This window comes from Gallus gallus, chromosome 1, assembly GCF_016699485.2.
Source record: "Gallus gallus isolate bGalGal1 chromosome 1, bGalGal1.mat.broiler.GRCg7b, whole genome shotgun sequence".
Taxonomy (NCBI): Eukaryota; Metazoa; Chordata; class Aves; order Galliformes; family Phasianidae; genus Gallus; species Gallus gallus.
Window position 1 is genome coordinate 131892983 of NC_052532.1, and position 10281 is coordinate 131903263.

A 10281-nucleotide genomic window follows, 5' to 3' on the forward strand; every position below is an offset into this window, starting at 1 on the left:
AGAGAATAAAAATACAAATAAAATATAAACTGAAACATAGCATGACTGGAAATAACCAAGCATGATACAAAGGGACTTTATATAAACAAACTTCTACTGCACAAGCATGCACTGCTTGTTCTCCTTAATGCATTACCTCTGCAAGAGGGCACTGGACATTTTTTGACATGCGTTGTATTCACTGAAGTCTTCCACTTGGGGCCAAATTCCTAAGAGACTCATCTGGAAGAAAAAAAAAAAAAAGAAACATTTCTCATCAAAAGTCTAACTCAATTTTTATATCAAAAACTCGTTGAATTTAATTTGTTTGGACTGTTTTTCAGGTGGGTAGTGTACACAAATGAGGAAATGCTGCGTTTTAAATCAAACACTTGTTTAATCCGAAATAAAATTTGAGGGGGGAGGAATTGATTCACTGGTTACTAGAGTGCCACTTATTTGTACAGCTTTCTTTAACAGCACTGCTGAGACCTACACTAGAGGTGGCATGAAAACTCTCATCTGAGTGTGTTTTCATCAAACACTCTGTTTTTGATGACAAACCCCCTGACAAAAACACTGTGTTTTTTGCCAAAGCCAAACTGTTTCCAGGATGGGTTCATTTTAGGAAGGCTCTGGAGGGGAAAATTTCTTAGGTCCAGGATTAGCTGGATTATGTTTATTTCAAGCGAGGAAGAGAAAAGTCTGTAAATCTGTCTATTTATTGCAATTCCATTTTGTGAAAGACTCAGGAAGTTTTGTTGTCTTTTGGATGTGGAAAGGAAATAAATTTCGAAGTCTGTTCAATTATGAATGAAATTGCCATGTTCCAGCCAACTGATCAAAAGCTCTGTTAACCCAGTCCTGTTTTAGGCAAAGGAAGGCATTTTACCTGAAATATATGAAACACTTCTAAAGATGATCCTTAAGAATATGCTACTGCTTAACTTTTTAAAGATCAGTTTATGGTATAAGCTCACAGATTGTGAGACATGTTGCTACTGATATACAAACTACTACAGAGTAGTATGCACATAGTGCTTGAACGTGTACCTACTGTGTATCTCTCTGTATACACATCTATATACATTTATGTGTAGCAGGATTAAGCCTCCTATTTTGTGTCAGTTTCCCCGTACGAGACATGCTTATTATTCTCCTCACAGTGGTTTTCAGTGCCCGAGCAGACTGTGGCTATTTTTCTTCCACATTTGAATTTCAGATAGAATAAATTATTTTCCTCTAAATACCTGAAGATGAAGTAGGGTTAACGTACTCCAGCTAGTTGAAAGCTTTGCAGAAAAAAATATAAAAAGATATAAATATATATATATATAATATATATCATATTATATTATTATATATAATATAATGATTATAACTTAAATAATATTATATAATATATCATAATGATAATATATTATATATTATATATAAAAATGAAGGGAGAGGTCATGTCATTTCCCTTCTTCGTGGTTAAAATGAGGAAAACCCCTGAGGGGCAGTTGCCAAGGTTGCCTTCTCTGTAATGTTAATCACTTTACAAAGAGTAATTAAAATCAGAATTTTAGGAGGACCAAGCTTTGGAATTTATTTCCTTCCCTAGGAAGCTATGCACCTATTTCTAGACCTCAAACCTCCTCTCACGGGTGAGATCAGCACCTCTCCTGAGCCCTAAAATCCTTAGGATTTTTCACGTTGCAGGGACTGTAGAAGAAGGAGGTAGAACCAAACTACATGAACAGTACCATTGCTGCATATGCAATCAATTTCTTCATTCAAATGAAGAGAAAGGAAGGCAAAGGAATCTTCACTGTGCTGCTCATTTGCTGAATTTCAAAGCACAAAGATCAGAACAGTTAAAACCACCTCGTTAGACCCTATTGTTTCATCTGTCTTGCTTCTGGAAGTCTCATGTTGGTCTTGGAAAAACTCTGCATTTACCCTTTGAAGACTAGCTGAGCCTTCTAAACCAGAAGAAGGTGTTATTATGGAAATGCTTATTCTTATGACAGCAATGTAAGCGCTATGGGGTCCGTACTCAAATACCTAGAGGTATGCTGCAGTTGAGAGAGCTTTTTAGGGTTGACGAAATTGCATTTCAGAATTTCACTTGAACTGAAAGTTAATTTTGTGTGAAGCCAGCCCTGACTCATAAGATCTGAGGGTCCAGCAGCGCAAAGACTTCCAGATTAGCCAAACTGTAGCTTAGTTAAGTGTTACAAGCACGAGGAACAGCGAGTTCAAGTATAGGTTTTCACGTGTTTAGGGTACATGGATAAGTCCTTGCAGAACTGGAATGGGAATGATTTCAGAATGGGATGATGATGCTGTCTCTCCTCTCATATTTACCGCACTGCTGGTTCTCTTTCAGATGTTTGTGGCCCTTCTTTTCTGGTACCAGTTCTACTGTGGGTTCTCCGGCTCATCGATGGTTGACCAGTGGTATCTCATCTTCTTTAATTTGCTTTTCTCTTCTCTTCCACAACTGATTACTGGTGTACTGGATAAGGATGTGCCAGCTGAAGTGTTACTGTCTGTACCTCAGCTTTATAAAAGCGGACAGAATATGGAGGTAAAAGCTTCAGCTTTTTGTAGTTGTTTTTTTTTCCTAGATGCCTTCAGGTTCAACTGGAAAGCAACCTGGCTCCCAGTGGGCACATGGCTGATAAAAAGATCTGGAAAGTCATTGTTGCTATTGCTTGCTATTGCTCATCTGAGTCAAAGTATCTAGATGGCAAAAGTACATCTGAAGCATCATCAACAACAAAAAAGACCAGCTATGTTTTGAAATGTCTATCAGGTGGGAAGATGGGCACTTCAAATCAGCCTGAGCTGAACACTTCCCTCATGATCTAGACTCACAAATAGCTACTGAAGTAGATTTTGTGTAGTACCTCAGCATACTTAGTCAAAACTTCAAGCCCCAGCCCTTTACGAACAGACAAAAGACAAAGATGGCTTTAGGAGTAAGCACAGAGGTTGATAGACTCTGAGGGAAGTCATCATCAGCAGACAACAGATTCGGAAAGCTTTGTTGAAAGCACCTTGTCTCTGTCTGCTTAAATCGCACAAAGAAGACAGAATTGAACAGAAGACAGGATTGAATCCAAACCATTTCCAATAATTACAGCTACAGTGTAATGTGGGAAAATCTTTCTGCTCGGCAAAACTATCCACATCCAATTGTTGCTTTCAAGGAAAAAGCCTTTTTTAAAAGTATTGACACTGCGCTCTCTGAGGGAGGCAGTGACCATTTTGCCTCTCAGTGTCCTTGTTGACACACTGCTAGACACTGTGCTGGAAAGATGGAAGAATTTTAGTGCAACTTACTTTTAGCACTTTAGTGCAAATTCTCTTTTTCACCCAGCTCTTGTTTTCTATTTTTTACATTTCTTTGAAATTTAATCACAGCCTAAGCTTGTTGGGTAGTTGCATCCGCCTGTCTTTAGCTGGCAAAATGGGGAGAGAAATCTCCAGTGCACAGTACAATTATTTCCTGTCAGCAAGCACAGGGACTATTCTAAGTTTGTTTGAAATCTGGTGGTGTTTTCTCTGAATACCTAAAAAGGCATTTAAAAACTGGCAAAAGTCCTGCTTTAAGTAGGATCACTTTCAGGAAGGTATCTCCTGTATGCCTGCAGAATTTTGAAATAATTGAGGTTGGAAAGATCACTGGAAATCATCTTGTCCTCTGCTCCACAATAGCCTAACTTCAGTGCTACATGAGGTTGCTCAGAGCTTTATCTAGTCCAATTTTGAATATTTCCAAGAATGGAAATTCCACAGTTGCACAGAGCGACCTGTTCCAGTCCTTATTCACGTTACTTCAGTGGGCAAAAGGACACCATAATTCTTTCTAAGCATCTTTCAGTTTTTGCTTTTAGGCTGCTGTGATATTCTTCAAAGGGGGAAAGATCCGAGATGGGCCTGATGGCTAGAAACAGAGTCTGTATCCTGAAATAAATAGATACACATTTTTCCATGTATAAATTATTTTTCCTTATACCTCAGTCATTTTTATGATCATTCATACCACCGCAATCAAAATGCTAGATCAAATATTGTTTTTAGCAAGTAATTTTGTACCCACACACAGATAAATTATATATATACATATGTTTTGTATGTGTATTTGTAATATAGCATACATTCATACATGAATTAAAGGTCATTGTTGTGGATCTTCCTTTCTAAGCATCTGTGCATTTTGTTTTTTCTCTCTTGTAAATATATATTCTGTGTTTGGGTGCACATGCTGCACATGATTTAGAACCCATTTACTCACATGCCTTCATCTCGGAGAGCACCTGAAATCACTGGTGTAACTGTAGTGCATAACTTTGGGCACCTTCATAACTTTCTGCTGGTCTGAGTGTGTATTGGAAGCGTCAGATTCAGATTACACCCTCTGGTAGCGAACAAAAATGGAGAAGATTCTCCTCCCAGAATGGGGTGATTTGCAGATAGATTTCATGATTCATCCACAAGGGTACCTCACTGATCACTAAAGTGTTGGAAACAGTGGCACAAGCCAAAGGGTCCATTGGAATGTTCACTCTAAAATACCTAGCCCAGCAAATAGCATCTCTGATTTCCTTCTTCTCTTTTTTTTTGTGCCACAGGAGTATCAACCACACATGTTTTGGATGAACATGATTGATGCTATGTATCAAAGCCTCGTTTGCTTCTTCATCCCTTATTTTGTAAGTGTTTGGTTCAAGACATGCTATTTCAGGCATTTTGAGGAGAACTGGTAACATCTTGGGCTAAATTCTGTCTCCTTTACAGACTTACTATGATTCGGAGGTGGATATTTTCTCCTGGGGAACTCCCATCACCACAACAGCACTTTTCACCATCATTCTACATTTGGCTATTGAAACCAAAACTTGGGTAAGGTACCCACAGTCTCTACAGAAGCGTGGTGGCATACTGTCATTTCTTTCTTAGTGCAATTATACAAAAACACAAGATGTTTGTTTCGTTCACTCAGCATGTTCTATTTTTATCAAGTATTTTATGCAAACATGAAAAAGGTTTTGAACTGTGACTTGTGCACAGCATTGTCGTGTTTTGTACCTAATACGAATCTTTGACAATCTAAGGCTCTAAATTCTTTGCCATGTATGGATTTGGCTTCAGAAATTAAGAACAGTTAATTCAGAATTGTTTTCTTAGAAAGGAAAGAATCACTGCTCCTTTGTTGTTTCTTTTGTTGTTCTAGACTTTCCTCCACTGGTCATCTTGCATCTTCAGTATCCTTTTATTTTTCTTTGTGGCTCTGGTTTACAATGCTTCCTGCCCAGTATGCCATCCTCCATCCAATCCCTACTGGACTATGGAAAGACTGATGGGAGACCCGATGTTCTACTTCACTTGCATTATATCACCAGTAGTTGCATTGCTGCCCAGGTATTGTATCTTTCCTCATATGTGAAAGCACTTCATACGTACGATTACGAGGGCAAGAAATATATCCTCTGTTTGTCTTATCAGCCAAGACAACATTTTTCAATGGGTCATTATATCCAGTCAGGTTGTTTGACCTTTTCTGTGCTCCTGACCGCAGGAAGAGACCACTGCTCCTGGCTCTACACCACAGGAGGGGAACAATTGTAAACAGTTGGCTCCTGTAGACTAGTGTAGATTGAAGCTCCTGGCCATGCAGAGATTTTCTATCCTGTGAGGTTTTTCATGATGCTTCCAGATTTAACCTGTCCTCTTGCACAACACAGAAATTCTGATAGCATGTTCATAGAATCATAGAATGGCTTAGGTTGGAAGGGACCCCAAGGATCATCAAACTCCAACTGCCTGCCACAGGCAGGGCCACCAACCTCCAGATCTGGTACTAGACCAGATTGTGCCCATGTTGTGGACTTACTTGCCTGCTCATGGATGTAAGAAGCCGTCCCTACCAACTGATCTATCCTTTGCCTTTGAGTCCACACCAGGAAAGATGAAAGACCATATGCCATCACTGGCTAAAAAAACATTTTTATTACACTGCTTGTTATTAATCCACATATTAGCACAGAAGTCAGAACTTTTCATCAGTTATCTTTCTTGCATCAAACATAAGAAGAGCACATAAATCTTTTCCTGTGTTTTACATTTTTTTATATATTCTCATGAAAATGACTTGAGTACCTCCTCTCTTTCGGTTCCTTTCATGTGCACGTTCTCTTCTTGCAGATTTCTGTACAGAACCCTTCAGGGAACACTATTCCCAACGCAGCTTCAGCTTGGACGCCAGTTGAGTAAACTATCTCCAGAGATTCGCACCCAGCTTCTGACCAAGTTGAATGTCAAAAAAGGACCAATACATCAGACACAATCCTCTGCAAACAGCTTCTCACCAAACCTTGCCTCAAATGCCAGTCACAGTTTTAAGCCTTACAACCAAAACACGCCTTCGCCAACATCTCCAACAAATGAGTCACTTTTCCAAGAGCACACAAAGGCAGAACGTGCAACAGATCGGATTGTGTCTGCCTCTCCCCAGTGTGCTCCATTTTATGAGGAGAGCAGTCTCCCCTCATCAGCACATAGCCAGGAAAGGTCCGTGGGATTTCATGAAGTTACTCACAGCACTTCAGAGATGGAGTTGTCTCCCATGGGAACAACTTTCCCATGGAGCTCAGCAGTCGACGAAACAGACTTCAGTTTGTTGAAGTGGATCACATCAACTCCACTGTTCAGTCGCTTTGGAACTGTTTTACAGGTGTCATCAAGTAGTTTACAAAGTGAAACACAAGATGGGAAGTGTGTGCTCGGCTCTTCCTTGCAGGAGGACTTCAAAGACTTAAAAGAACAGAGCTCGAATAACTTCCAGGACAAAATGAAAGGGACCCCAGCTGACCATTGGAAAAGTGACAATTCTGAGTCCACCTTTTTATGACATGGGCCTCAAATATATTTATATATTTTCTATTTGCACACATTTATAGTGAGATTACTCTATTTGTTTCCAAAAATGAAACAGAAAATCAAAGGTACAGAGTGATTATTTAAGAATGTTTAAATACAGTATATTGAAATAAGAGCTTTAAATATAAAAAGAAACACTTGAATGTTCCATTTATATGTTTTTTTTTTTTATTTTTTCATCTCATTTTGTAAGGAAATGCCATCTCTTTATTTTTCAGATGCTTCTCTTTTATTCTGACACATACTGTAAAAGCAGAGGACCTGTCTAACATATCCAAAAGGATTAGATTCAGCACCAATCGTTGATACCATTATAGGCCATTCAGTAATCAAAGATGCAAAACCATGATAACAGATAGGGCACTGCATCCCATCCGTTGTCTGCTTGCCACGGGGCTTTGTCATAGGAGCAAAACATTTGGCAAGACTGTGGAATTATGACACACATCTGTGTAAATGTTAACAGTATCTTACCACCGCATTAATAATACTGGTATTTTATAAGTGACACCATATTTTGATATTGCAGCCATAGCATTTTTATGTGTCATGATAAAACAATAAATAAATGACCATCCATATTGTAAAGCGACGTCTCAGTCTGGCATTAATACTAACTCAGCCCCTCACTTGCAGTAGCTGGCATTTGGTTGGATGTGACCTTGTATCTGGCTGCTCAGCTTCTGGTAGTTCCATTTGCATTGGGACTATCGGGTGGCAAAGAGGCGGTGCCTGCCGCAGTGCTTAACATGAAAGGATCTGTTGTGTTGGGGCCCTGCACCAAAGGGGCTGCTTTGGCTGTAGGGGTCAGTCCTGCTTGCTAACGGGCAGCCCGAGAGGAAGGTTTTGTTCACATCTTTGCTGTTGGTCCAGCCAGGTTCGGTCAAGCCCTTGGTCATCAGACATGGCAAGGTGCCTGAGCCTGGTCTAAGGTAGCTCCGGTATCAAAGGCAGGGAGCTGCACTGCTTTTGAGATTGTGCCTGTGCAGACTTCATGTGTCAGAAGCACTGTTGGTGTATTGGCATGTGGCTGCATTGTGCTGACCTGTCAGACCCCAGAGCGTTTAGCCTTGGGGAGCTGCTGGGCTCTCTCATACCCTGTCACACGTTCATGTATATGCTCCCTGACACACTTCCTTCAGCACAGGTTTTCAGGCGGTCTTTGCCTTATTTACCATCAGTTGTTTCAGGTCAGGGCTTGTTCCCATCATGTTGTGCTTCTTGGAAGCAGAGTTCCAGGTCCCACAGCAGCTACTCAGCCAGTTAAGCCACAGTGTCTACTGTGTGTGGTGTTGTAATCTGCTTGGGATCTTTTCTCTAAAGACTTACACAGTGAGCGGCCTCTTCCCCAAAGACAGAATTGATAATAAGAGAGGGGGAAGTGCCTCTTGAAAGGAAGACACAAAAGCAATCTAAGAGCTATCAGCCTGTAAATATGTTACCCTGATCAAATATGACACATCAACATGTTGCTAAACTACGTTTTGGAATTAGAATTACTTAGGGATAGAGCAGATACTCTGAGGGACTCACAGGGTTGTCAGTGCCTTCTGTGAAGAGTTATAAGCACGTGGCTGACTCAGAAAAGAAGTTCAGGCTCAGTGAAGGTGGGCAGGCATAGGCACCGTGGTGCCAGCTTGCTGCTCCATGCCCCACCAGTAGGGCAGGGGTGTGCTGCCGTCAAAGCTCTTTTTTCTCCTTGTTGTCTAGGAAGGGGAACTGCACAGCTCAGCTCAGGTGGGGAAACCTTTTGCACTGTCTCAGCTGGGTGAGAGGATTCCTCATGCAGACACCTCTGCTTGCTCTGCCAGCCTTCTGCTTCTTGATAGTCCATCTGCTGGGACGACAGTGGAGGTAACGTTTTGCAAGGTTAGTTAGTGGTATTTAACACGGAACTATGCAGCAATTGCCATTCTAAATTATTCACCTACGTAGAGCTGCATTATCTTTTAATGTCAGAGGGGAAATGCGTCAGTTTTGCTGTCTGGTTAGAAACATTCCCTTGCCTGTAAAATGGGGCCTCACAGAACAGCAGGGTGTGGGCTGCCAAGTAGGTAGCCAGGCATTAAATGCACCCTTCAGTCACAAGTGTCCTGGGCTCATAGCAGCAGTGTGCCGTGTGTGTCACACACGTGCCTGTCACTCTGCCTTGTAGAGCTTACAGGCTAAATAAAACAGCATGGTCCAGCGCAGCCTGCAGGTGACAGGGCTGGAGGCTGAGCCTTGGGATTATTATTTGAGCAGGCTGTGCTCTCTGCAGCCTCCCACAGCCAGTTGGAAGTTCCAGCCGTATTTTGAAGGCTCAGCTACTGTTCCTGGCCCAAACATGGCAGTACCTTGTGAACCTGAGGCAGGCCTTACAGACAGCAAATTGCAGCCATTCCAGGACAGAGCATGCAGGCACAAACCACTTTATTGATTTACCTCTACCTCATGGCCTGGTGCAGGCAACAGAAAGTGCTGGAGTATCACTGGGCGCCCTATTGGGAGATACTCTCATAGAAAGGAATGTAATTCTTTACTAGCAATGCCTTGTGACAGATAAAAGCATAGAATCGTAGACTCATTAAGGTTGAGAAAGACCTCTCAGATCGCCCAGTCCAACCAGCAGCCCGCCCCCACCATGCCCACTGACCACATCCCTCAGTGCCATATCCACACGGTTCTGGAACACCTCCAGGGACGGTGACTGCACCACCTCCCTGGGCAGCTGTGCCACTGCAGCACCACTCTTTGTGAGATGAAATTGTTCCTAATATTCAACCTGAACGTTCCCTGAAGGGGTTGCTCTGGGGCTGAGAGGTGCTCATGCAGTGCCACATGGTTGTGTTAGTGCTGCACTGAGTGTGTGTACGGTATACCTGTGTCATGTGTGCAGGGAAGCTCACCATTCCTGCAGATCAAGGTCCACCACTGCAGCTTTTGGTTTCTGCAATCTGATTTACCCCAGCTGGGAGTCAGACCTCAATAAGTACCATGTTCTGTTGCAAGAAAAACCCATGCTTAGAGATATATTAGGGACATATTTTGAAATGCATACAGTGTAAAAGCTTTGTGCTAAAGGATAGAAAAAAATCTTGTTAGGGCGGCGATGGTGCAAACATCCCTGAGCTTAATCTGAAATAGACCAAATAATCCCGCTGACCTCAATGGCGCAGTGAGCTCAGATAGGGAGACCCAGAACATCAGGGCCTCCGCGCGCCAGAAGCACGCAGCGAGATCCCCGGGGGCACAGAACTCGGTTGGTACAAAGTCAGTAAGGGATCTCCGTTCTCTTCGGGGAGATGAATTCTAAAATAATACAAACGGAATTTCAACCACGGAGAGGAGGATAAAAAATTAAAAGGGGAAAAAAAAAAAAAAAAAAAA

The 10281-nt window shown here is 41.8% G+C and overlaps 1 protein-coding gene across 1 annotated transcript in view; it reads left to right on the forward strand.

The window, feature by feature from the left end:
• Positions 1–7500, forward strand: part of ATP10A (ATPase phospholipid transporting 10A (putative)) — a 111182-nt gene extending 103682 nt beyond the window's left edge. Inside the window, exons 17-21 of the mRNA XM_416881.8 lie at positions 2354–2554; positions 4605–4685; positions 4771–4875; positions 5207–5394; positions 6178–7500. Of these exons, the coding sequence (XP_416881.4) occupies positions 2354–2554; positions 4605–4685; positions 4771–4875; positions 5207–5394; positions 6178–6883 (1281 nt within the window). The 3' untranslated portion in view covers positions 6884–7500. The remainder of the gene's footprint in view (positions 1–2353; positions 2555–4604; positions 4686–4770; positions 4876–5206; positions 5395–6177) is intronic.
• The last annotated feature ends 2781 nt before the right edge of the window (positions 7501–10281 follow it).